At 40.1% G+C, this 27,839-nt stretch overlaps 1 protein-coding gene across 2 annotated transcripts in view; it reads left to right on the forward strand.

The window, feature by feature from the left end:
- Positions 1–27,839, forward strand: part of ATXN10 (ataxin 10) — a 154,543-nt gene that overhangs the window by 34,776 nt on the left and 91,928 nt on the right. For both annotated transcript variants that reach the window (XM_027107964.1, XM_027107963.1), the window contains exons 4-7: positions 2,893–2,989; positions 5,183–5,341; positions 12,514–12,594; positions 20,612–20,777. In XM_027107964.1, the coding sequence (XP_026963765.1) occupies positions 2,893–2,989; positions 5,183–5,341; positions 12,514–12,594; positions 20,612–20,777 (503 nt within the window). The remainder of the gene's footprint in view (positions 1–2,892; positions 2,990–5,182; positions 5,342–12,513; positions 12,595–20,611; positions 20,778–27,839) is intronic.

A 27,839-nucleotide genomic window follows, 5' to 3' on the forward strand; every position in this document is an offset into this window, starting at 1 on the left:
TGTGTGTGTGTGTGTGTGTGTGTGTGTGTGTGTGTGTGTGTGTGTGTATGTATGTATATATTGGGTGGGCCAAAAGGTTTCTTCAGTTTCTTCCGTACGGTGGCGGTAGTGGCACGCAGTTGTCTTTAACTTCATTCAAAACAATTTTGTTAAATTGTAGGTGACAGCTGTCATATCAGCATGCATTTAAAAAAAGTCTTATCAAAATTGGTGAATTTTTGTGTTTTATTATCGAAGATGGAAGAAAAAAAGCAACATTTTTGGCATATTATGCTTTATTCTTTCCAGAAAGGTAAAAACGCAACCAAAACGCAAAAGAAGATTTTGTGCAGTGTATGGAGAAGGTGCTTTGACTGATCAAATGTGTCAGAAGTGGTTTACGAAGTTTCATGCTGGAGATTTCTCGCTGGACGATGCTCCACAGTCGGGTAAACCAGTTGAAGTTGATAGCGATCAAATCGAGACATTAATCGAGAGCAGTGAACGTTATACCACGCGGGAGATAGCCGACGTACTCAGAATATCCAAGTCAAGCAATGAAAATCACTTGCACCAGCTTGGTTATGTTAATTGCTTTGATGTTTGGGTTCCACATAAGTTTAAGTGGGGGAAAAAACCTTCTTGACCATATTTCCTCATCCAATTCTCTACTTAAACATAATGAAAATGTTTCAGGTTTTTTGGCCACATTGTGTGGCATGCAGAACTTTCCCAACCAGAGATCGAACCTGTGTCATCTGCATTGGAAGCGTGGAGTCTTAACCACTGGACCACCAGGGATGTTCAAACGTTCCATTTTTAAAACAAATTGTGATGGGCGATGAAAAGTGGATACTGTACAATAATGTGGAACGGAAGAGATCGTGGGGCAAGCGAAATGAACCACCACCAACCACACCAAAGGCTGCTCTTCATCCAAAGAAGGTGATGTGTATATGGTGGCATCGGAAGGGAGTCCTCTATTATAAGCTCCTTGTGGAAAACCAAATGATTAATTCCAACAAGTACTGCTCCCAATTAGACCAACTGAAAGCAGCACTCAACAAAAAGTATCTGGAATTAGTCAACAGAAAATGCATAATCTTCCATCAGGTTAATGCAAGACCGCACATTTCTTTGATGATCAGGAAAAACTGTTACAGCTTGGCTGGGAAGTTCTGATTCATCTGCCGTGTTCACCAGACATTGCACCTTCAGATTTCCACTTATTTAGGTCTTTACAAACTTCTCTTAATGGAAAAAATTTCAATTCCCTGGAAGACTGTAAAAGGCACCTGGAACAGTTCTTTGCTCAAAAAACTAAAGTTTTGGGAAGATGGAATTATGAAGTTGCCTGAAAAATGGCAGAAGGTAGTGGAACAAAAGGGTGAATATGTTCAATAAAATTCTTGGTGAAAATGAAACATGTGTCTTTTATATTTACCTAAAAACCGAAGGCACTTTTTGGCCCACCCAGTACACACACACACACACACACACATATATATATTCCGTGGAGATTTGGACAAATGCACAAGGACATGTGTCCATCACTGTAAAATCATACAGAGAAGTTTCACTGCCCTAAAAATGCTCTGTGCTCCACCTGTTCACACCGCCTCCTGTGCCCCAGCCCCTGGCAGCCACCAATCTTTTTACTGCCTCCATAGTTTTGCCTTTTCCAGAATGTCATAGAGTTGGAGTCATACAGTTTGTAGCCTTTTCAGATTGGCTTTTCATTTGGTAATACGCATTTAATGTTCCTTTTCATGGCTTGATGACTCATTTCTTTTTAGTGCTGAGTAATATTCCACTGTCTGGACGGACCACAGTTTATCCATCTAATGAAGGACATCTTGGTTGCTTCCAAGTTTTGGCAGTTATGAATAAAGCTGCTATAAACATTCATGTGCAGGGTTTTGTGTGGGCATAAGTTTTCAGTTACTTTGGATAAATACCAAGGAGTGTGATTGTTGGATTGTATGCTAAGAGTATGTTTAGTTTTGTAAGAACCACCAAACCGTCTCCCAAAGTGGCTGCACCATTCTGCGTTCCCACCTGCAATGGATGAGAGTTCCTGTTGCTCTGCATCCTCACCTGCATTTGTTGTCAGCATTCTGGATTTTGTCCAGTATTCTGCGGTTTTATTTGGTGAAATAGTCTAAATGTGTCCACTAGGTTGTTATTAAATCTTATTTAAATCTTCTAAATATGCTGATTGTTTTGTCTGCTTATTTTATAATTTACTGGAAAGGTATATTATTATTGCCGAATTTAACTGTGGGTTTTTCTCTTCCCTCTATACTTTTGTCAGTTTTTCTTTAATATATATTTGAGACCATGTTATTAGGTGATTCCAATTTAAAATTATACCTTTCTGTGAATTAAGTAATTCTGAAATGACTTTAAAAAAATTTCCAATAATAACTTTTTGCCTTAAAGTTTATTATGTCTGGTTTTAAGTGGTTGTATGACTCCCTTTGTAGGCTGGTATTTGCCTCGTATATCTTTTCACCATTCTTTAACTTTCAATGCTTCGATAGCCTTATATTTTACATGTCTTGTTTTAAATTGTCTGTTGTTAGATTTTAAAAGATCCAGTCTAAGAGCAACTGTCTTTCAATTGGAACACATATTCCAATGATATTTAATGTGATTACAGGTATATTTGTGTCTACAGTTACAATGTTTTAAAGAAGTTAATTAATTTTGTATAAGTACATTGTTTTGGTAAGGCATTTTAATATTAACGTCATACCCAAAGTTTCATTGTGGTGAGAGACTTTTATAGTTAAAAGAAGCAAACAAACTTCCTGTTTAATAACGTGGAGTATTTCTAACTAAGATGTATTTATTTGGTGTTTTGAAAAATTCTTTTAATCATGTATCTTTTTTGCCTTTATAAATCCTCAGCTTTTCGCTGTGGTCTGCAGTTTTTAGGCAATATTGCCTCACGGAATGAAGATTCCCAGTCTATTGTTTGGATGCATGCTTTCCCAGAACTCTTTTTGTGAGTATATTGATAGAGTTTTTCTGACTTCTGAAAAGATTGTGGTTCTATCAATTCCCGAACAGGAGAAACTAACCTTTGGTAACAGAACTCAGGACAGCAGGTGCTCTTGGTGGGTAGTGGCGGGTTTAGTACTGGCTGGGGGAGGGCACGAGGTAGGCTTCTGTATCTTGATCTGCGTGGTGGTCACGTAGGTATATACACATCTCACTGGGCTGTACACATAACGTTTATGCCCTTCATTGTATGTCAGTTTTTACTTTAAGTAAATAAAAGTTTTGGTTAAAGTAAGGAATGCTGTTAAGGACACATCTTTTATAAGAAAAAAGCCATAAAATATTGAAGTATGGGCAATGAATTAATCATGTGTTTATTAATTGAGCATTTCTTATATGCTCGGCACAATGCTCTATGTTTTGGTAGGTATGGAGAAGTATAAGATGTGGATAACCAATCTGTTTATGTAGATTGATTTATGGTGTACTTTCCCTGGTGATTTGCTACTGTGTTTTGACCAGCTGTGTTCATAAGAAATGGAGCATGGAGATGAAAGGTGAGCAGGTGATGGAGGAAGGATAGGTAATAGGAAAGGCCCCATCCTGGGGCAGGAGGCCTGGCTTCTAATCCAGGTTCTGTTGCCAACCAATGGGGTAACTTTGGTGGTGGCAACAATATAAGCAGCAGAGCAGCTGTCGTTTGAATGTCCAGAGCTGGGTCTTTTCTGTATATTTCCCGTCCTTTACCCTTTGCCCTGTGGGGCAAGTGGTACTGTCCCCATTTGGACAAATGAGGGAACTGACACTTATCACTGGTAAATGGCGTAGCTGGAACCGGAACCCCATGCTGCCCTCTGGATCCGAAGCCTACGCTCTTTAAATACCAGCTGCCTAAGTTCTGTGCTGCCTTCCCTGGTTGTATAGGTTTTCTGGGCTCATCTGTATGGTGTAAGGATCAGATAAACGCTAATGTTATCCCTAGCTCACTGAGCCTGTAACCGGTTCTCAAATTCCTGCAGATAATTAGAGTTGAAGGCATAAAATCTTTACGGTTAATAATAGTTGAGCTTAGGTTGGAAGGAAAGAATTGTGGAATTCAAGCTGTAGGAATAAAAATTACTTATTTTTGAGAATTCATTCCTTTCAAACATTTTGAATACCTCATCTCTGCCAGGTTCTGAGCTAGAGGAGTAGAATAAGGGTAACTTAGATATATCCACCACTCCCCCAAAGCCCGTGCTATAAGCATGTTGTAGTGTAAGAACTGATGTATTAATAACACAGGTGAATCCAGGTGTCATAGGGACACAGAGGAGAGGCCCCAAAGAAGGCCGTCAGAGGCGTTTACTTGGCAGTTACGTGATGGTTTTACATTCGTTATCAAATCTGATCCTCACGGAAGCCCCCTGAGACAGGCCAGGGAGGTCTCGTTATTATATTCCACTTTTATGTCAGGAAACACACCGAAAGAGGTTATGTGACTTCACTCTATATGTGTTTGTGAGACAGATACAACCAAATTTGAATTCAGCTTTGGCAGGTACTGGCTTTGTGCCTTTGGGCAAGTAAAGTCAACACATTCTTCATCTGTAATAAAGGATAAAACCTCCTCCAGAAGAGTATTATGAAGTTTAAATGAAAGAAAAAAAATCCTGCCATAGTGCATAACCCATAATATAATTGAAAATTGATAAATTAGTGACCTTTCTAAGATCACATAGCTGATAGGTGGGTGAACCGGGAGTTATACGGAGGCTTTTGACTCCAAATTTTATTTCTTGCCAATATATCATCTTTCCCTTAAACATTCTGTCCCTCAGACTGTTAAAGAAATGTCTGTAGTCATTGAAGTATCATCTTATGCCTTTTGATTTTTTTCTAACAAGAATGAACATTTTAATGCTTTATAAATGTAATCATTTTACCTTTTTCTTTAATCAGATGCTATTTGCTTTCTGCCTCTGACTCATAAGTGAACTGCCGCTTTTGTATTGGGTTCTCTGTGTCGTGACTAATTTTCAATTTGCTGTTTTTGCCATAAATTATGTACTTGTTTAAAAGTGTTGTAATTCTTCATTAAATCCTTAAAAATATCGTATATACTGAACTTGTTAATGGGATTATTACTATTTATGAGTTATAATCATGTTTTATCATGCTGCTAAGTTGGGCTAACACCCTGATTTCTTTTTGGAAGGTCTTGCTTAAATCATCCAGACAAAAAAATTGTTGCCTACTCATCAATGATTTTGTTCACATCCCTTAATTCTGAAAGAATGAAGGAGCTGGAAGAAAACCTCAATATTGCGATTGATGTCATAGAAGCTCACCAGAAGCAGCCTGAATCAGAATGGCCGTGAGTATCTTGTTAGAAATGTGGCTGCTTAAACATCCTGACATCACTTTCCTGGTAGAGGTTTTAAGTAAAAGTTTGAATTATAACAATTGAACAGTAAGTTTAAGCTTAACATATGTTGAAAATCTAGGAAAAGATCCCGTTTCTAGCCTTTCTTGTTTGTAAATAAATGTGCTTCTCTGATGTCCTTTCTATTCTGACTTCTGCTTTGGATGGAGTATATTTTTGATCCTCTCCCAAGATAATTTGTTCTATTTTCCATAAAGCTGGAGTATTACTTACAGGCCCTAAATGTCTTTGTGGCATTTTATGTTTCTGATTAGTGGGACCCCACCTCCTTCATAAAATATTACCACAAAATTTCTGCATTTACAGAAATAGTAATTCTGCAAAAGAATTTAATTACAAATTTAAAGTTTATAGCTTAGAAAATATTAAACGTGATTGAGACTCTTCTTGTTATAAAGGTCTTTATCTTTGGTTCTTCCCTTGAGCAGATATAGGGTGAGAAAGTCAACACAATGAATTCTGAGTGAAAGTTGAGAATTTGCTTGTAACTTCGTGCAGCCCCTGGAATGGAAAGTATATTATATTTAGAAAAACAGTGCCAGCAACTAACATATAAAAACTCATGCATAATTGACAGCCATTTAAATGACCATTTTTGAGTTGCAAGAAAAAAATCTCCCTTGTCACTGGCATTCCATCATCATTGCCTTGTATATCTAATATTATTTGCCACCAGGATTATACACTCAGTGTTATGCCATAAGGTGGTGTAGCAAAGAATTCCAGTTGTCTGTATGGATGTCCAGTCAGAACGCTTTTTTTCTGCCTGTATTGTAAACTGTGAGAGACAGTTCTTATCCTTTAAACAGTGCCAAAGTAAAAATGCTGCTATCTTTACTCACTAGTAGATGTTTACTATTTGTTGAATGAAAGAAAGAATAAATGGGTTTTACTCCTCATTGGTTTGACCTGAAAGCAGCATGAAGAACCAGACCCTAGCTCAAGGTTTAAGTTCACCCGAACTTCTTTCCAGAGAGGCTGCCGGAGCAGAAGTACCTGGGGAGCATCCCAAGAGGCACCACAGAAGTCAGGAAACTGAGCATTTGTTTTGATTTTTAGGTGAATGAGGAACCTTAACTAAGGCACTGAACTTCTGTGGGCCTCTTCTTCCTTATTTCTAAAATGAAAGAATTGATTTAGGTTAGAAGTTTCCAGACTTCTGAATTTCGTGTCCCATATGTTATTTTAAAGGCATGTGGACATGGTTACAAACTCACTGGAATGGTTGGTTTGGCACAAGGACTGTTGGGTAGCGACACTGCCTGTCTTGCTGTCTACCTGTCTGAGCTTGAATGGCAGTACCTTAAGATGTCATTCTTGCCCTTTGCTCTGATGACTTTACCTTTTTAATTATATTTGGTTAAAGCAAACGAGCCAGTATTCAGTTCTGGTGACTTTTAAAGCATATGGTTTTGCATTTGACTGGTTACCTGGTGAGCACAAGCTTGACGTCATTGCCAGTCAGTACTCATTTGACTGGTTACCTGGTGAGCACAAGCTTGACGTCATTGCCAATCAGTACTTACCTGAATAACTCAAAAGTGCAAAGGAATGCTTAGGAGATTTACCTGGAAAATGAATAGTCCATCTGCACCTCTGTGGGTACCCAGAGTTTTTCCTGGGTTGATCCTGCACATCCGGTAGCTGCCTGTCTGTACTTCCCTGGTTTGGGGCCTGGCTTACACTGAGGAGTAGTGCCCAAGTGGCTTTGCTCTATCTTATTGAGGGCCCACCGTGAGACATTGCTGAGAGCACTGCCCGCTGTGTCACAAGACAAGGGGCTCTGGTTTCTCTGCAAAGACTAATTGCCCTTTTCATGAGGGATCTGATTTGCTTTTATCTTGGAAAACCCGTGGATTAGAAACTATTCCTGCTTTGTGCAGGCTTCTAGGAAATTCAGAAAACATGCAGATGCTTGCTCCAAACATTAATTAATTAATTCAGTAATTATTGATGGAGTTCTTGAAGTGTACCAGGTACTGTTCACGGCACTGGAGATTCAGAATTAATAAGACGTTACGTTTTAGTGAGAGACAGATAATGAACCTAAAACCCCAAATAAATGTATAACAAATATCAGATAAATTGGAAGAAAAATACACAGAATGTGTACTGAGCTGTCCCTTAGAATGGTACTTGACTTATAGTAAACGCTGTATAGTATTAGCTAGTATTTTATTAGTAGTAATACAAACATGATTGGTACAGAAGACAGACAGTGGAAAAAACAAGAATCAATGTTGGATCTTTTTTTTTTTTTTTGGGGGGGGCCATGGCATGCGGGACCCCTGCAGTGGAAGCACGGGGTCCTAACCACTGGACCGCCAGGGAATTCCCATGTTGAATCTTTTTTTTTTTTTCTTTTTTTGCCATAAGCGGGCCTCTCACTGTTGTGGCCTCTCCTGTTGCGGAGCACAGGCTCTGGACGCGCAGGCTCAGGGGCCATGGCTTATGGGCCTAGCCGCTCCGGGGCACGTGGGATCTTCCCGGACTGGGGCACGAACCCGTGTCCCCTGCATCGGCAGGCGGACTCTCAACCACTGCGCCACCAGGGAAGCCCCTGAATCTTGATTAAGTACTCTGGTGAGGTGAGGTGACGCAGAGTAACTTTGTGCTACTTTAAAATTTGGAGGTCAAGGAAACCTTTCCCGAGTTGGTGACATTTGAACCGAGAACTGGGTAGCCAGTCATTGGAAGATCTGTGGGTAAAGGTGGAGACAGATTGGGAAGAACAGTCCCAGCAGTGAATACACAGGATGCAAAGACCCCAAGGCAGAGGCCTCTGTCGCAGGACTAGGGAGACCAGGGTTTGGACAGTGTAGTGGGTGAAGGGGTACCTGGAGGCCAGTGATGTGGGGCTTTGTGAACCAGAAAAAGGCGATCGTTTTACTCTTTGCCATGAGAGGCGATTGGGGAGTTTTAAGCAGTGTATGGAACGACCTGGTCTGTGTTAGTTAGTTAGTTAGTTAGTTAGTTATACATACTTATTTATTTTTGGCTGCGTTGGGTCTTTGTTGCGGTGTGCAGGTGTCTCATTGCGGTGGCTTCTCTTGCTACGGAGCACGGGCTGTAGGCGCGTGGGCTTCAGTAGTTGTGGCGCACGGGCTCAGTAGTTGTGGCTCGCGGGCTCTAGAGCTCAGGCTCGGTAGTTGTGGCGCACGGGCTTAGTTGCTCTGCGGTATGTGGGATCTTCCCTGACCAGGGCTTGAATCCATGTGCCCTGCGCTGGCAGACGGATTCTTAACCACTGAGCCACCAGGGAAGTCCCTGATCTGTGTTTCAAAGGCTCCCTCTGATTGCTGGACTGAGGTTGAGCTGTGGGGAGGGGAGAGGGAGGAATGGAGGCTGGGCTGCCTGTTAGGAGGCAGTTGTAGTTGTCAGGAGGCCAGGGTGGCTTAGATGAGGGTCGTCGCAGTGGGATGAAGAGAGATGAATAGATTGCGTGTGCTCTGCAGGCGGAGCTGGTGAGGCTTAATATGGATTTGATTTTGGGGGTGAGGTGGGATAGAGGAAGGCAAGGGTGGGAGCTGGGTTTTTGGCTTGTTTGAGTGAGGTGGGTGGAACAGTTTGGGGTGGGGCTAGGGGACATCAGGAGTGCGTTTTGACTGCGTTAAGTTTGAGGTGCCTTCTCTACATCTGAGTGGAGCTGTCCTGCGGCCTTGTTGACACGTATGTCATCCTGCATATGGGCAAGTATGATTGTAGGATAAATTCACGATTCGCAGTTACTCGCAGAGAATGTCTTTTATAATTTTGACAGACACTTCCAAGTTGTCCTTCATAGATGTTATACTAGTATATACTTCCCTTGGCAAATTTTGAGAGTAGTACCTGGTTTCCTTTATCATTGCTAACAGAGTGTGCTATCAAAATTTTGGATTTGCCAATTCTGCCAAGGTTTAAAATAGTATCATTGTATAGTTTTATTTTGTATTTTTCTTGTTATGAGGTTGAGCATCATTTTATATATTGAGGAGTCTAATTTTCTTTTATGTACATTCTCATTTTCTTCACCCATTTTTCTATTAGGATGGCAGTCTTTTCTATATATGTAGGAATATTTTTTAAATTAAGGATATTAGTCCTTTGTATGAAATAAAATCCAAATTTTTTTCTCCCTTTTTTGTCTTTGGCTTTGCTTCTGGCACTTTTCTTCATGTAAAGTTTTTGATATTTTAGTAGATGAAATTGCCAGTCTTTTTTAATGTCTTAAGATTTTTGATAATAGCTATAAAGGCCTTTTCTCCACTTAGGTTTTCTTCCAGTACTGTATCATTTCAGTTTTGATGTTTAACTGTTTGATCTGCTTGGAATTTATCTTGGTATAAAGGTCCCAGTATATGGACCTACTTTCATTTAGCTCCAGGTAATGCTGGTGGTCACAGCGACAGCACCGTAGTGGATCTTTCCTTTGTCTTTGCCCCATTCCCTGCACCCTTGACCACCCCTGTGTGTGGAAAACGTTTTCAATTCAAGTTCCACTTCTTCACCACATATTCCAGCATGTAGAATAACTCTGTCCTTCACTGAGTATGTCTCAGTCTGCTAATTAGGCCATAAGGATTTTATAAAAATATTGATCAGAATACAGTTACCATGCATTTTTTTGGGTATTTTGTTTGTTTAGGAGGAAATTCTCCAAAGTGCCTTTTATTTGCACAACCTGATTGAGTTGGGTTTGTTGTTTCTTGTCTGAAAAGTGTTTCATATGTTTTGTCTGCTTTTGTAGTTGTTTAAGGTAGGAGGTCAATTGTTCATCTGTTATGCCTGGAATTGGAAGTGATAGTTGGAGATTTTAACACTCACTTTTTAGCCACTGATAGAAGTAGACGAGCATCAGTATAGATGTAGATGATCTCAGTAGTACTGAGATAGGTAGCCACCTTCACGTGAGTCTGGTTTATAGAACATTTTCTCAACACTTGGAAAATTTACTTTCTTTTCAACTGTCTGCATTATATTCACTAAGATAGACCATAGTCTGGGCTATAAAAAGTCTCAATGAATGTATGAAAAGGATTGGAAACATACGGAATATGTTCCCTGACCACAATTAGCCTAGAAAACCATAGCAAGATGATCTAGAAAAATTCTAAAGTTTTGGAAATTAGCACATCTAAATAATTGATTTGTTACAAAGGAAATCACAAGGCAAATTAGAAAATCTTTTGAACTGAAGGATAATGAAAGCATAAAATGTGTGGGATAAAGCTAAAGCAGGGTTGGGAGGGTAATTTATAGCTTTAAGTGTTTATGTCAGAAAAGTAGGTCTGAAATCAGGGACTTAAGGTTCTACTTTATGAAGATAGAAAGAGGAAGAGTACAGTAAATCCTCAGTAGAAAGAAGAAAATAAAAGGACACAAGTCAATAACATGGAAAACAGAAAAAAAATAGAAAGGATTAACAAAGGCAAAGTTGACTCTTTAAAAAAATCAACAAAATTGATTAAGAAAAAAGAAAGAGAGCACTAATGACCAGTATCGCGAAAGAAGGCGTGATTGTCACCTCAGTCTTAATAAACTCAAAGCTTGGTGAAGCTCCCTTCAACTGACAGTTCTGTAGGCTGAGGGCTGTTTACAATAACATTCAAGGACATAAGTGTTAGGTCCCAAGTCCCTCTTTAAACCCTGGTAGTATTTTATTGTTTATAATTCCCTTAGTACACTGCTCCTCTTTCCTTCAAGCAGTCTTTTCAAGTCCTTTTGTGTCACCTCTAATTTAAATGCTCTCCCTTCCCTCTGCAACTAGGGATTCACCGAACTCCTGATTCTCCTGTCCCATCCATCGCCCCTCTTCCCTGCAGCCCTCTAGTTAGATAAACTTTGTTGTTTCTGTAATCCGTGACGTGTGCCTGTGTGCTGCACCTAAGACATTTTTCTCTAATTATCTCTCTATGCGTGTGTCTTTCTCCACCCTTAGAGTTTGGAGTTATGGCTTGGGACCTAGCCCCTCGCACACAGTATTTGGCACATTGTGTTTTTGAATGAATGTTCTTGTGGGAAAATGTTTTGGGCTCCAAATAGGTGAATTATGGATGAGCTTTAGGGTCACAGTTTTGTATACCTGGCGTGATGTGCATGAATTTCTGTTGTCGCTGTTTGATGACCTACCTAAATTGACGTGAAAATTGAGAATTTTGAATATTACCCATTGTTGGAAATATTTACATCAGTGCTGGTCACTTATTTGAAAGGTTGTGGAAGAAACAGAACATGTGTTTAGGTTTTGTGTTTGTGTGAAGTGACGCTGTGTCGTGGTAGTTAACATGCCTCATTTGGCTACCGTACTTAAAGGCATACTTTTGTTCTGTTATTTATTAAGAAGTGATTAAATAAACCGTGTTTGTCAATATAAACGCTTTACTGTCATGCTTATTCATAACCTTGGTTATGAATAGTATATTCTTTAGCTCTTAAGTCTTCAGATGCCCTCTGGTAAATATGATTCAGAATTAATTAATAGTACTGTTCAATCTTTTTAGGTGTCACAGTGGTACTTTGAAGAAATATGCTTGTAATCTTTGCCTCAAGGGTTTCCCCAAGTTGATCTCTAAGTTTCGATGAGTGCATTGCTTGACAGTGAGGATGTTTTCTTGGTAACTTGAGGGCTCTTAAGGAGTAGATAATCAAGCCAGTATTCATTACTGTGTTGTTGGCGTATGTTTAAATAAAAAGTATGACATGTCTATTTCCCTGGTTAATTTTAGCACTAAGTTTCTGACTAAAACAATTTAATATGTTTTATTATACCTGAACTTGTAGCTAAATTTCATATTACTGTTTGAACTATAGTGAAGTATTTTTCTTTCTCAACTTAGATAAAAACTATAGTAGGCCCTTTCCTCCAGTTGAATAAATTTGAATCATTTCAATACATTTTTCAGAAGTAAAATCGGAGAAAAATATTTTGAGGGTTTTCATTCTCTTTTAGCTGCTAATAGAAAAATAGTATGTGAACCTCTAAAACATTTGAAGATTACAGCTAATCAAAAATTCAATAAACAGGAGTACTTTTATGTGCAAGATATGCCTATAAAGTAGATAAGGCCGTGTCTATTTTACTATGTTTGTAGTAACCAAACCTTTCCCTCCTTTTTTCTTAGGTTCTTGATTATTACAGACCATTTTCTGAAAAGCCCGGAATTGGTTAAAGTCATGTTTGCCAAAATGAGCAATCAAGAAAGGTAACCCCAACCCAGTGTGGCTTCGAGCATTTAGCATTGCATGTCGAGGACCCTGTACACGTGACTGAAGAGCTGTGTGGTTTCGTAGTTGGCACAGAATCTCTAAATACATGTTTCTGTGTCAGTAATGGTTTTAAATTGGTTGGTTAACATTACAGCGCAGCCACAACAGGCAGTGATTTACGTAGGGTTGCAGAATCCAGGTTGGCGCCATTATTCAGTAAAACCATATTAAAAAATGTTAAGAACAAAATGTTATGCTTGTCCCTCGATTTTATAAAAGTAAATCATGCAGCTGTGTATTACAGCTGTATAGGTGAAATGTGCTCATTTGTTCACATCCCTGCTGTCATGATTTGGGATACATTCTGCTAGGTTTATAGTTTTCCAGTAGATATTTTAGACTGAAAGAAAATCAGTACCTCTCTGTGACCTTCACTGGCCGAGTAGGGGAAGAGCAGTGCCCTCTGAGCCCAGAGACCTTAGTACCTTGGCTCTGTGCTTTGTTGTCATAGTAACTCTTTATGTGACCTTAGCCAGGTCTTTCACCTTGTTTGGATTCAGTTTCTTGACATGTAGAATTAGAGGATTGAATAAAATGATTCCTAGTACTTGGTCCATTCCAAGAGTGTATGTTTTTCCTAACCTGATTGGAAATGTTGCCTTAGGAAAATAAAACTTACTCAGAAGGCACAGATCTAATGATCAAAAACCGTAAAAAATGTTAATCTTTTGATTGTAGTCACAATTTTGATAATTGCTGTGGTTTTGAAATTCTTTCTGTACATTTGGGTTCCAACAGTTAATCTTTATGCACTCCTTTGTAGTCTTGTTAAGTAGTGTTTTTTCCTTCTTTAATATCTTTAACAAAAAGGAAAAGTTTGTGCTTTTAAAGTCAGTTTAAATGCCATATTTATAAATCCAGTACCCCCGCCACCACTGTCATATGCCTACTTCTCTTGCAGAAAAAGAATTAAAATAAGTAATATGAAGAATAGTGCTATAAATTAGTAAATTGCTTTGCAGTAAGGAATGTCTGAATGCAAGAGAATACACAGTTTAATAGTCAAGTCTATATTTTCCATATTCCTGTCAAATGATCTGTTGTTAACCGATCTGTTTCCTAACAAAATGAGGATGACAAACTAAACATTGTCCATTTTGATTTATACAGAACTTGTAGCCACGGCTTTCCTACTTCATACAAATTCCTTACTCAGCTGCCACCTCTTCCCCGTCCTCTATTTTTCTTCCACAGGAGAAGTGCTTTTGTTTCATCACGTCGTCTGTTACACATTGTATCACGTCACATACCTGCTTGCCATTGTATGACACCAGTGTTAGATTGTTAGCTCTGTGAGGGCCAGGATTTGGTCTTTTTTATTCTGTGGTGTCCACATTTCCTAGCCACTGTGTGGCACGTAACAAGCGCTAAAAAAAGTTTTTGGATGAAAGCTTGTGTAGACGAATGAATTTTTCTTACTCATGAAAAGTTTTATCTAGTATATTCATTAATGTAACATCACCTACTGGATTGGAAACCTCAGAGTTATCCCCACCTCCTCCTCCACTTGCCGCTTTACACTGGTCAGTAAGCCTTACCGAGTATATCACCTTAGTATGTTGTGAATTCACTCGCTTGTCACAGCTCTGGTTTACATGTCACCTTTGACTGGACTTTGGCTACAGCCTGTTTAAAAACTGTGATAAAATACACATAATATAGAATTTACCATCGTACCCTTTTTAAAACGTACAGTTCAGTAGTTTAAGTGTATTCACATTGTTGTGCAACCAATCTCCAGAAGTTTTCATCTTGTAAAATGGAAACTATACCCATTAAACAACTACCCCCATTTCCCCCTCCCCCAGCCCCTGGCAGCCACCATTCTTCTTTCTGTCTCTGTGAACTTGACTCCCCTAAGTACAGTTGATGCTTGAACAATGCAGGGCTCAGAGGCACTGAACACCAGCGTCGGAAACCCGAGTGTAACTTACAGTCGACCTCCTCATCCGAGGGTCCTCTGTGCCCTCGGATTCAGCCAACGGCAGATCAGGTAGTACTGTAGTGCCTGTTTATTGAAAACATTCCACGTACACATGGACCCACACAGTTCAAATCCATGTTGTTCAAGGGTCAGCTGTACCTCACGTAAGTGGAGTCACACAGTATTTGTCCTTTCATGACTGGCGTATTTCACTTAGCACAGTGTCCTTAAGGTTAGTCCATGTTATAGCACGTGTCAGCATTTCCTTCCTTCCTGAGGCTGAATAATATTCCACCGTATGTATTGACATATGTCACATTTTGCTTGTCTAGTCGTCCATCGATGGACAACGGGGTTGCTCCACCTTTCAGCTACTGTGAATGATACTGCTGTGAACAATACTGATTGTTCTAATTTTTGTTTTTCCCTTCTCCTCTGTCATCTACTGAACTGCCTGCATGGGTCTTGCCCTGCCATTTCGTGGCGTATGTAGCTCGTTACAGGATGCAGTTAGACTCCATGGTGTGGTGTTCAAGGCCCTTTTTAAACGTAGCTTCATTTCCAGCTCCTTCTCATTCTCCCCCAGTCACCACACTGTAGCCGCACAGAACTCCTGTCAGTTTTCCAGGCTTCCCCTTTGGCTTCATGCTTTTGTGTGTGTCCTTTTCTCTGCCCGAAATGTCCTGACTACCCCCTCTCCTTCTGGTGAGTACACACTTGTGCTCTGTTGGCCCTTTTCAGATACTGCCTGCTTTCTGTTGGCTCTCCTGACTTTCCCAGGCAAAGTTCTTTGCATCCTCATCTGCACGTTTATCATGATAATTTGCTTTTCTGCTAGAATATGTATTCTTCAAGGACAAAAACTGAATCTTGTGAGTTCTCTATTCTTAACACCCACCAGAATCAGTACTGGAACAGTGTTGGAATGGAAAACTCTACTAATATCAAACACTTACTGAAGCCTGTCTGTAAGACGCCGTCTCTGTTGATACTGTAGACAGCAGATGGCCCCGTCAGCCAAGAGGAGGTGGTGTGCTGCCGTGGACCTCGTGGGTTGGCCGGTTCCGGTGGAGCTCACTGTGGGAACTGCTGAGTCTGCTTACTTGTCTTTGCTCAGGGGTGGGAGGAGGGGATGGGGTCTTGGCAGGAGCGCTCAGAGTTCTGCGGCTGAGCAGAGGCTGCTGGGTTCCCTGTTGACTCGTTTGGGGCAATGACAGATAATTCTTTGTTCAGAGTGGAACGTTGACAGAATAATAGGATTGAAAAGATACGCTTTTCTCAACAGGGATGTATAACGAATTAACTTCTCCCCTTGCACCTGGAATGGTGCTACACACCATCCTGTGAGTACCGAGAAGACAGTCAGGACATTTTCTGTGTTCTGTGGTTCAGATGAGGGACTGCACTGGAGATTCCTGGGGGGCCTTTGTGGTGTCTCAGCTGGGAACACACACCAGAGGCCCCTGAGGCGAGCCCAGGCTGTGGCCCCGACCTGCTGAATTAGAGTATACGGTCTCGTTGGGGCTGTTAGATTTAAAACGCTTGAGGCTCAGTCAGCAAAACAAGCACTGTATTCATTAAGCACCTGCTGGTGGTCCCTGGGTCCCCAGGGTGCACAGTCCCCACCCGCCCTTAGTGTGGGCGCGTAGGGAGGGGAAGCGCCGTGTGAGCTCGGAAGCTCTTTTCGTGTGCTGGTTCTTTTAGTTGTCACAGTTAGTTGACGGCTTCACCCTGGTGGTTTATTTGGACAGATTACTTGGTGAAGATACTTTGGATACAGGGTCAAAATCAATTCACATGGTGTGATTCAGCAGAAATGAGAGCCTGTGTTTATACAATTTTCTTGTCCCCCTTCCCAGCAAATCGGAGTAATATTGAATTAAACTAGCTGCTCTTGGAAACCAACTTTTGTAGTTTTCAGGTTTATAATTTGTATAGCATAGTAGTTAGGAGCAGAGGCTAGCTGTGCCACTCACTACTTTGGGCAAGTTACTTTTTGGAACTCTGTTTCATCTGTAAAATGAGGATCATAATGGTAGGCACCCCCTGAAATTGTCGTGGTTACTAACTGAAATGTATATAAAGCTCTCAGTGCTGGCATGTAATCGTCACTCAGTAACTGTGAGTGGCCATTTCTGCTTCCATATTTCTGCTGTTATTACTACTTCTCCTCTGATGATCTTGACTTTTTCCTCCAGGTAGCATCACTGTTACGTATGTAAGGCAACATACAGCCATTGTCATTTAATCCTCAAAAAGACCTTGTGAAATAGGCATTATTCTTGCCATTTAGGTATTTGCCCTGGGTTACAAAGGTAGCAGAGGTGGTATTTGAACTCTTGTCTGTATGATGCCAAATCAGTGATCATTTTCCCTGTAACGCACTAACTTCTTATATCTGTAATTTATGAAGGGACTAATGAGATTAATTCAGCAACAGCTGTCTGCCTGTATCTTGGTTAGCCTGTTTTCCAGGTTAATAAAAGTTTTGGCCTTTGTGGCATGCCATTCTACAAATTATGCAGGTGGAGTAGTTATTCATAATTTGTTGGAGATGTCAGTCTTTGAATTAGAGAAATTTTATTTCCAGAATTATAGGATATTATTTCCTGCCCTAGAACACTCATGAAACTCCCTCTCTCACTCTTTCCCCCTCCGCCTTTGCCCTTCACTCTCATAAAAAACTTACTTGTTTCAAGATGGTGCAAGCATGGCTTTTGAAATTGTAGACTGCATCAATTTAAGCATAACTTTTTTTTTTTGCGGTACGCGGGCCTCTCACCGCTGTGGCCTCTCCCGTTGCGGAGCACAGGCTCCGGACGCGCAGGCTCAGCGGCCATGGCTCACGGGCCTAGCCACTCCACGGCATGTGGGATCTTCCCGGACCGGGGCACGAACCTGTGTCCCCTGCATCGGCAGGCGGACTCTCAACCACTGCGCCACCAGGGAAGCCCAAGCATAACTTTAAAATATGAATCTTGCTATAGAATTTTCTCCTAAAATCCTTCACGTGTACTTTGCTGTCAGTTTTTTTATGAAACAGGAATCATCATCTTGAGGACAGGGTATGTAACTGTTCAATCAGAAGTGAATTAGAAGTAGGACACTAATGACAGCCAGTGATTGAGAGACAAAATTATAGAGTGACTCTGAGTTGAGTGGTGTGTCTGGTGAGCCTGAGGCAGCTCAAGTGATGATTTCTGGTTTAAAGGAAGTGAGACTGAGGTGTAATAATTTTAGACAGCTAGTCTCTGACCTCTTTGACTGGGTTGGTTTGTTTTTTCCCCCTGGTTAAATTATTTATTTAGTTAGTTTTGGCTGCGTCAGGTCTTAGTTGTGGCACGGGATCTTTTGTTGTGGCATGCGGGCTTCAGAGCACGTGGGCTTGGTAATTGCAGCACGTAGGCTCTCTAGTTGAGGCTCTTGGGCTCAGTAGTTGTGGCACGTGGGCTTAGATGCCCCACGGCACGTGGGATCTTAATTCCCTGACTGGGGTTCAAACCCACGTCCCCTCCATTGGAAGGTAGATTCTTTACCACTGGACCACCAGGGAAGTCCCTGATTGGGTCTTTCTACTTTTGCATCCTTCACTCTTGAGTGAATGGATTTGTTAGACCACTTGTGTTCTGTTATGTTTTCAAGGAAGTATTTAGTGTGGTTCCCCTGAGACTGGAAGAAGTAAGACATTCCACATTATGTCCCATTTTCCCTGACTGCAGTACTTTTCAGTACATATATGTTTTCTGGCATAGAAGTGGGGATGGCGAATGAAATGCACAATCAAAATAAATGCTTCTGAAAGAAAATTTCCTACTTGAATTATATGTCCTGTGTGTGATTCCTTTATTTTATGAGAAGGATTTTTTGTTTTGTTTTGTTTTTCTTTTTCTTGGCCGCGCCATGTGGCTTGTGGGATCTTAGTTCCCCAACCAGGGATTGAACCCGGGCCCTCGTCAGTGAAAGTGCGGAGTCCTAACCACTGGACTGCCAGGGAATTCCCGAGAAGGATAGTATTTGATGGTGGCTAGAAGTAGAGGGAGTTGGAGAGTTAGATGGGGATTCTGGGTGGGAGAGCCCCATATATCAGACTAAAGTTTTTGGACCCACTCCTTAACAGTGGGAGCCTTTAAAAGTTTTTATTGGCAGATGACTTAATATAAGTACAATCATTTAATGAAGTGTAATTTATTCTCAGGTAATATTCAAGCTTGGTTTGTATTTTTATATTTTAAAGATTTATTTCTGATTTTTTCCCCCTTTTTTCCTTCCAAATCACTCATTCCCCATCTCCTTAGATCTCCCATCTTGTAATCACCTGACAGAGTGTAGAGGTGCACCTCCTGAGCCAGGGAGAAGTCTGAGGGAAGCACTGCCCCTGGGTGACTGTGTAAAGCAGGCAGGAAATCTGCATTGACCTTACGTCTTGGGACCACCTCCCAGGTCAGCCGGTCTCCTTGGACCCCAGGGCCTTCCTGTGGCTGCTGGACAGCCTGGATTACCACCACCCCGTGGCCCACCTTTTGTCCTGACCCCACCTGACTCCTTCAGGATCTGCTCCTTCCTTGTTCAAGATCTGCCTGGTGTTTGGTCCTTTCCCCCCGTTATGACCTGTCTCGCTCCTCATTCCTCTTCACCGTGTTCTGGGTAGTAGTCCACTGGGTGCTGAACTCCCTAAAGCCAGGGATCACGACTTCTTAGGCCTCGAAGTAACTGCCAGATTACAAAGAATATTTTTAGAGCAGACATTTGGGTTCCTCTTGAATCATACGCGCTAGGCGGCCTCTTCCCTAGCATTCCCGGAGGATCGTCCTGCTCGGGGAAGGTGGGAGGCCTGGCTCTGGGCCAGAGCACCCCGTTCACCTTCAAAGATCATATGTGAGTTCGAGAAAACAAACATACCCCAATACTGAACTACTTGTTGTTCTTTTGTGCTCAGTCGAGGGGATTATTTGTTTGTTTTGTTTTGTGTTAATCATTTCTATAAGAAATCTGAAGTTTTAGGAGCTCTGAAAATTGCTAAGGTCTGTGGGTGACATTAACAGACTGATGATCTTTGCCAGCCTTTGGCTAAAATACAGGAAGAGTTCAGCACGTTTTATTTTCAACTTGAAGCAGTAACCAATTCTTACTTTTCTCTTAGTGAGACATGCTCCCTGCCTACTAATACAAGTATATTTTCCCCCATTTGCTGAGCATTTTAGATATTTGTATCACTTCTGATGTAGAAATACATGAGAATTATGCATATCAGAAAAAAATCCCAATCAGAATGTGATTTGGAGAAACATCCTATTTGATTTATGCTGGATAGACTGTTCTGTGTATGATTTGTTTTTCCTGGGAGAAGGAAAGAGATTGTTGAATAGAAATATTTAAGTGATAATTTAAATATTGAAGCAAAAATGGCATAGGTTTGGTCTTCAGATTTGTGTTTTTTGTAAAGTAAAATAATGAAACAAACAAAAAACCCAACCTTCACAAGACAGATAGTAGAATGAGTGGGTAAAGCATTTTGCCCAGGAGACAGATTGAATCCTGTGTTTGAACCCTGCCGCAGCAACTCAGTATGTGTGACACTGACAGCCTCACTAGGCCTTATTTCCCCCTTTGCTCTTGGGGCTGTTGACGGTATCTGCCTCATGAAGGTTTTGTGTAGATTGAATGAGGAAATGTATGCAAAATGTTTAGCTCTGTAGTAAATAGTGAATAAATGTTAGCCCACTTAACCTTGCTATTGTTATAGTAGATGTAAATACTATGAAACTTAATTTGACAACATTTCTGAAATGTGGAATTATTCCAGTGCTGAAAGTAATGGATATAAAAAGGTGCTTGTTTCTGTAACCAAATCACATCAAAGAAATCAAGATTTAAAAAAACAGGCAGTTGATGAAGATTAATTGTATTCACAAAAAATATGTTTTCCCGAGCTGGACATTATAAACAAGTAAGGAATTTAAAAATAAAAATATTCTCTTAAAATGGCTTCAATATTACATACTCATGTAAAAATCTTTTATGTTTTATAGGGTTACGTTGTTAGACCTTATGATAGCCAAAATAATGGGTGATGAGCCACTGAGCAAGGATGAGATCCCTGTGTTTTTGAGCCATGCCGAGCTGATTGCGAGCACTTTTGTGGATCAGTGCAAGACTGTGCTGAAATTGACCTCTGAGCAGCATGCTGAGGATGAGGTAAGAGAACAGACAGATTTTCTAACTCAGCTAGGTCCTCTAAGGACAAAAGCTTTAAAAACTATTATAGGGACTTTCCTGGTGGTACAGTGGTTAAGAATCCGCCTGCCAGTGCAGGGGACACAGGTTTGAACCCTGTTCTGGGGAGATCCCACATGCCGCGGAGCAGCTAAACCCGTGCGCCACAACTGCTGAGCCTGCACTCTAGAGCCTGCGAGCCACAACTGCTGAAGCCCACATGCCATAACTACTGAAGCCTGCGTGCCTAGAGCCTGTGTTCTGCAACAAGAGAAGCCACCGCAATAAGAAGCCCGTGCACCGCAGCGAAGAGTAGCCCCTGCTTAACGCAATTAGAGAAGGCCTGCACACAGCAACAAAGACCCGACGCAGCCATAAATACATACATACATACATACATACATACATACATACATACAATTATGTAAGTAACGTATCTGCTGCATGTTGGTGGGTGCACTCCCTCTCTAAAATTCCTATGTAGGGGCCTTTGGGATGTGATTAGGTCATGAGGGCCCTCATGAATGTAAGTAGTGCTCTGATAAAAGACACCCCAGAAAGATTCCTTACCCCTTCCACCTTGTAAGGGCACAGCGAGAAGTTGGCCATCTGAAGCCTAGAAGAGGCCCCTCCCCAGAACCCAACCACGCTGGCACCCTGATCTTGGGCTTCCAGCCTCCAGAACTGTGAGAAATAAATGTTTGTTGTTTATAAGCCACCCTGTTTGTTGTATTTTGTCATAGGAGCCTGAGCTAAGACAGTATCCTTATTTTAGAACAGTTACGAAAATACAGAAAAGGGAGAACAGTGCCCTTATTCTTACCATCCAGAGTTAATGACTTAAAATAATAGTTAATATATTTTTCTAGGCAAATAACATCAAATACATGCATGCATACATACATACATACACAAACATATATATATATATATATGTATGTATATATATATATATATATAAAGTGAAATCATTCTGGGCTTCCCTGGTGATGCAGTGGTTAAGAATCCACCTGCCAATGCAGGGGACACAGGTTCGATCCCTGGTCCGGGAAGATCCCACGTGCCACGGAGCAAGTGAGCCCGTGTGCCACAACTACTGAGCCTGCGCTCTAGAGCCAGCGAGCCACAAGTACTGAACCCACGTGCCACAACTACTGAAGCCCATGCACCTAGAGCCCGTGCTCCTCAACAAGAGAAGCCACCGCAATGAGAAGCCCGTGCACCACAACAAAGGGTAGTCCCCGCTTGCTGCACCTAGAGAAAGCCCGCGGGCAGCCACGAAGACCCAGTGCAGCCAAAAATAAATAAAATTAATTAATTAAAAAATGAAATCATCTGTACCACCAATTTGTAAGTTCCTGTTTTTTCTTCTCCTGAATGTGTGTAAGTTGCATGAGGGCAGAAGTTTTGACTGTTATGTTCATAGAACTGTGTACATAGTAGGTACTTTAGTGAATATTTGCTGAGTGCACAAACAAGCAATACATAGTGAATGTCTTTTTAAAATGCCGGTGTAGGGCTTCCCTGGTGGCGCAGTGGTTGAGAGTCCGCCTGCCGATGCAGGGGACACGGGTTTGTGCCCCGGTCTGGGAAGATCCCACGTGCCGCGGAGCGGCTGGGCCCGTGAGCCATGGCCGCTGAGCCTGTGCGTCCAGAGCCTGTGCCCCGCAACGGGAGAGGCCACAGCGGTGAGAGGCCCACGTACCAAAAAAAAAAAAAAAGCCGGTGTAGCATTCTGTGTAAACAATTTACCATGATTATTTGTCTGTAGTCTGTGTCTTTGTAGTTATGTCTTCATACATTTTAAAATTCTCCTCGAGCCTACCCTAGATCATTTAGGTCTTTTCTTTACTAAGGAGATGGACATTAGCTTACAGTAATTCTGTTTCCCTCCTCTTGAATTCAGGAATTCTCTTCATTTTTGTCTGCTCCTTCCTTCCCTTCTGTCTTAAAGTTAGCATTGTTCTTTCTCTGGAATACTACTCAGCAGTAAAAAGAAATGCACTTCTGGTATAACAACAGAGATGAATCTCAAACATAGAGTGGAAATAGACTAGAGAATACACTGCATGCGTCCATCTCTGTGAAATTCTACAGCGGGCAAAACTTATGGATTATAACAAAGCAGCTCAGCTGTCACCCGGGCTGGAAGTGGAGGGGTGGAATTGATTGTCGAGGGACATGAAGGAACGTTTTGGGTAATGGAAGTGTTATATGTAGCTGTGTACAGTGACACAACCCTACTCTTCAGATGGACATATTTTATTGCATGTGAATTATACCTCAAGTGTCGATTTCAGCATGTTCAAAAACATCATAGAGGTTATTTCCATGCTGATAGGAATGGTGAGTAGAGAGGTAATCACTTGGGCTCAGAGGCGGGAATAGGTGAGCAGGCTGCCCTTTGACAGGCCCGTCCACTTGCTGTCCCCAGATGGGAAGGTAGGGAAGGTGGACCCTGACCCACAGCATTTCCTGGAGGGCTGTGTGTGACACTGTGGACCTGTTAACTCCCACAGTAAATGTAGGCCGTGATTATGCTTGTTCTGCCGTGTAAGTGTATCTCCTTCTTTGTGAAAATACTTTCTTCAAGGTTGCTTTGCTGTTGATTTTCTGTGCTGGATCAGAGAGGCCATGTCAGGTCTCACGGTAAGGTCAGTGTTTTAATTCTCCTTTCTGTGGTAGCAGAAAGCTTTACTCGGAGGCTGCTTCCCTTTCTGGAGGTAGAGTTGCCTCTGTTTCCAGCAGGAGGAGCAGCGAGCTGTGCTTCAAGGAAGTTTCAAAGAGGAATTTTCCAGGAAACAGAAAATGAAGTACACTTAGTACTTGTTAAATCCAGCTTTGAACTTTTTCAAGGCACTTATATTTAAAGTAGAGATGATTTCAGTGTTGTACTAAGAAGTTACCTGATGTAACTTTTTATGTTTAGGAAAAGTTATATTTTTCACACTTTTTTCTTTAAAGGTGGGAGGAATTATTATGTATTAATAGATAGAAAATTGTAGATAGTTGTTGTTTTTTTTTGAAAAGCCCAAATAGTTCACTTTTTGAAAATTCATTGATCTATATACTCATGACTTGTGCTTGTTAATTGTATATATGATATCCTTTAAGGTTGAAGTTTAAAAAAAAAAGCCATAGTAGTATTTAAGGAGGACCTGTACCTCAATATTAAATATACCATAAACCTCGTAGTGTATTGGAGCTGGCCTGTACCAACCTCTGAGAGTCAGTTATTAAACATGCAGAAGTTTGTGAGCTTGGTAGTTTGAAGTCAGCCACGGTGGAAGTGTTTATACCATTCACTGCTGAATCCACTGCCACTTTACCAGCAAACCACTGCATTTACCCATTTGTGATATTTTTAGGACAAGATGTCCAATAAAGTGCTCATGATGCTTGCTATGACCTAAAAATCAGAATGAAAATAAATGTTTTTAATAGCATCGGTTCTTAAATTTATTTGTTAGGCTTTAAAATTCTGAGGTTTTATTCATGTGTTCCTTTATACAAATAGTCTTAGGTTCTCATATTAACATACCTGTTTCTGTCCTTTGGTAAATTTTGGCGTACTGCTTGTTTCCAGTTTTTGGTGTGTTTTTGTCAGTTGTAGTTTGCTTATTTTTTAAGATCGAAGAGTCAGTTTAGCTTTATCTTGAGTCTCAGTCTTGTCACTTGCTGTAGTGAAACTTGCCTTCTTATGAAATATTTTCTTTGTTGTAAGGAAAAATAATTCAAGCCAAATGCTGTGAAACAGAAGGTTAAGAACTCCTCTTTTTCACCCATCCCCCATCTATTTTCTACAGATATATCAGCGTATACTTTTTTCCTTCCGAAACTTTTTTGTATATACACACCTATACATTTTGTTGCTTTTTTGAGACACAATATACTATATATTCTGTCTTGCAACTTCCTTTTCGCTTACCCTGATGTTTCATACACTCTAACACGTGTGCATATTCATCTCACCCTTTTTAATAGTTGAATAGTATTTCACTATATAGATGCATCACAAGTTTTTACTTTTGTTCTCCATAGATGTACATATGAATTGCTTACAGGTTTGTTTTCTTAAAAACCTTCACAAATAATACTACAGTGAACATCCTTGTAAAAATATCTTTGCAGTTTTGGACAAGTAGGTCTGGAATTATAAATTCCTGGAAGTTGAATTGCTGAGTAGAGAGAGTATGTTTATTTAAAATTTGTAAGAGAAATTTCTAAATGACAAACCTAAGAGTACAAGAGTGTGTGGGTCTGCACCCCTTCACTAATCTGATTATCATTTCTCTCTTGTTTTTCAGTGATCAGTATGTTAAGTTTGTTTTTCGTGTTAGGTTACCTTTTAAAATACGTTTATTAATGAGCATTTTCAGAAAGTTAATCTTTTGTCACACATACAAGAAACTTTTTTTTTTGCCCATAGTTAATTTTTTGTTTGAATTTATTTATGGTAGTCTTAGCCTTTTAGGAATTTGTTTTGTTTTTAATCTAGTTAGGCTTATCAATTTTATCCTTATGACTTCTGAATTTTTTTTTTTACAGATTAGTAAAATCATCTCCACTTAGATTGTAGAAATATACACCTATATATTCTAGTTCTTTCAGTACTTTGTCTGAATTTTTAATTAACCTAGAATTTATTTTTGAGTAAGAAGTGTAGTATAGATCCAAATGAATTGCTTGTGTCTTTTAACTCTCCAAGACTATATAATCTTTGGTAGAAGACTGCTTGGGTTTGAACCTGGATTTCTTATTATTGATGTGTGATCTTGGAAGTTACTTACCTTGTTTCTTTTGCCTGTAAAATGAATTGTATTTTAATATAAGCACTTAGTATACTGACTGGTACATAGCTACTATTCCCTAAAAGTTATCTGTTAATTATTGTATCAGCACCATTTAGTGAATAATCTCATCCTTTCTACTAATTTTAGTGCTACCCAAATCATATGTTAAATTTTTAATATAATTTTGGATCCATTTCCGGATTTCTGACCTTTTACGATGGAAATCAGTAAGATACTAACAACTGTTAAAGAATTCAAATGAATTCATACGTTTCTATGCGATAAAGGAATATGCTGAAATGAACTTACAGAGAGATGCAGAAAGTAGTCTATGCACAAGGCAATAATTAATTGCATTCCAGCCAGACAGAAGTAACCTCCATTTCTGTAGACAAGAGTCATTGGCATTATTGTCAGTTTTATGCAACTGACAATGTTGTAAAATAGCTCAGAGACACTGAATGGTAAAGTGAACCCAGGCAGATGATCTAGATGGTAGACTGATCTCTGTTTTTCTCTTTTAACAACTTCAAAATCTTGTTCCTTTGACTTGCCTACATCTTTTTTCCCCCATTTGTGTCTGACTTAATGAATATAGTTTTATAATACTTATAAATAATGGAAGGGTAGCTCACGTATTCCTCTTATTTTTTTAAAAGAATAATTTTTCTGGCTGTTATTTCATTATTAGTTTCCAAATGCTCATTAGAAACACTTCATTAATAAAAGGATTCTAATGATTAAAACTGGAGATGTGTTAGGTGAGGATAGATTAATTTTCTTTTGGGTTTATTTCAGGTAATATCATAGAATTTAGGAGCTGGAAGGAAACTTCAGGTCATCTCTTCCAACCCCCTAATTTTATTTTTGTCTTTCTATCAAGAAAAATTTCAAACATAGACTAAGAGAAAAAGTGTCTTGAAACCCCATCACCCAGCTTCAACACTTACCAATTCATCCCCATTGTTGTTTCATCAACAGTCCCACCCATTCTTAGGCCAGTTGCCCCCGATTCAAAGAGGACTCCCACGTAGTTCATCAGATAATAGTTTACATGTGTCTCTAAAAGATAAGGAGTCTTAATACATAAGTAAAATACAGTTAGCACATCTGAAAACTTAATAAAATTTTAATATCAAACGAACAGTATTCAAATGTTCCTCATTGTCTAATATTCTTTTTCAAGTTTATTTCTTTGAATCAGGATATAAGGGCATACATTGCAATTGGCTGCTGTATCTTAAATCTCCTTTAACTAGGTTCCCCTTTCCTCTTCCTCCTCTCTTTTTTTTCCACCTTTGCTCATTTTCTGTTGAACTGGGTTGTTTCACCTGTACAGTTTCCTACAGTTTCCTTTTTGATGAGGATATCTCCATGGTGGGGTTTAACATACCCCCTCTTTTCCTTGCATTTCCTGTGAATGATAATTCCTTCCAGAGGCTTATTCAGATTTGGGTTAGGTCTTTTTTTTTTTTTTTTTTTTTCTCTTTCTAGTATATTTCATTGTTGGTGATAAGTACTTTCATGGAGTCATATAATGTCTGCTTGTCTCTTTTTGTAATGTTAGCAGTTGTTAATGACTATTGACTAGATCCATTAATTCTTTGCAGGTTGTGAAATGGTGGTATTTGGACTCTATCATTCATTTTTTAGCTGGAATATTTTATAAAGAGAAACTTCTAATAAGCTATTAGGTTATGCAAGGTTCATTTTGATTAAGAAAAACAGAATAAATGGTTGATCACCGCCCCCCTTTGATTACCAGTCTTCAAAGTATTGAGCTGGTTTTATGGTATCATACAAAGTTGATGAGTGAGTTGTTTAGTTTTACTTTAATCATTGTTATGAAGTCATGGCTTGTAAACCACTGGATTTGTTTTCAGTCCATTTTAGCCGTAATTCTTCCTAATGGTTTCATGTGCCATTGCTGGCCGGGGGAGCCTCTTCAAGTTGCTTCTGATTCCTTGTGACATGATCCGAGGAGACTCTGATAGCTGCCTTGCTCTCTGGTATGACAAGGTGTCCAGGGTCATCTCGTATGTGCTCTGCCCCAGACCTATAGCCAATCAGCCATTTCTTGAAGGAGAAGTGGTATCCGAAGATGACCGTCTGGGCAACTACTCATTTAATAAAAGAGGATGCAGACGCTGTGCTAAATAAGTTTGGATTTGCTCCAGTCTTCTAAACAGACTTCTACTAGATATTTTCTCCTAACTTTTTTTTTTTTTTTTTTTTTTTTTTTTTTTTTCTT

This window comes from Aethalodelphis obliquidens, unplaced genomic scaffold (assembly GCF_003676395.1).
Source record: "Aethalodelphis obliquidens isolate GAN/ISIS:26980383/991018 unplaced genomic scaffold, ASM367639v1 scaffold8, whole genome shotgun sequence".
Classification (NCBI taxonomy): Eukaryota; Metazoa; Chordata; class Mammalia; order Artiodactyla; family Delphinidae; genus Aethalodelphis; species Aethalodelphis obliquidens.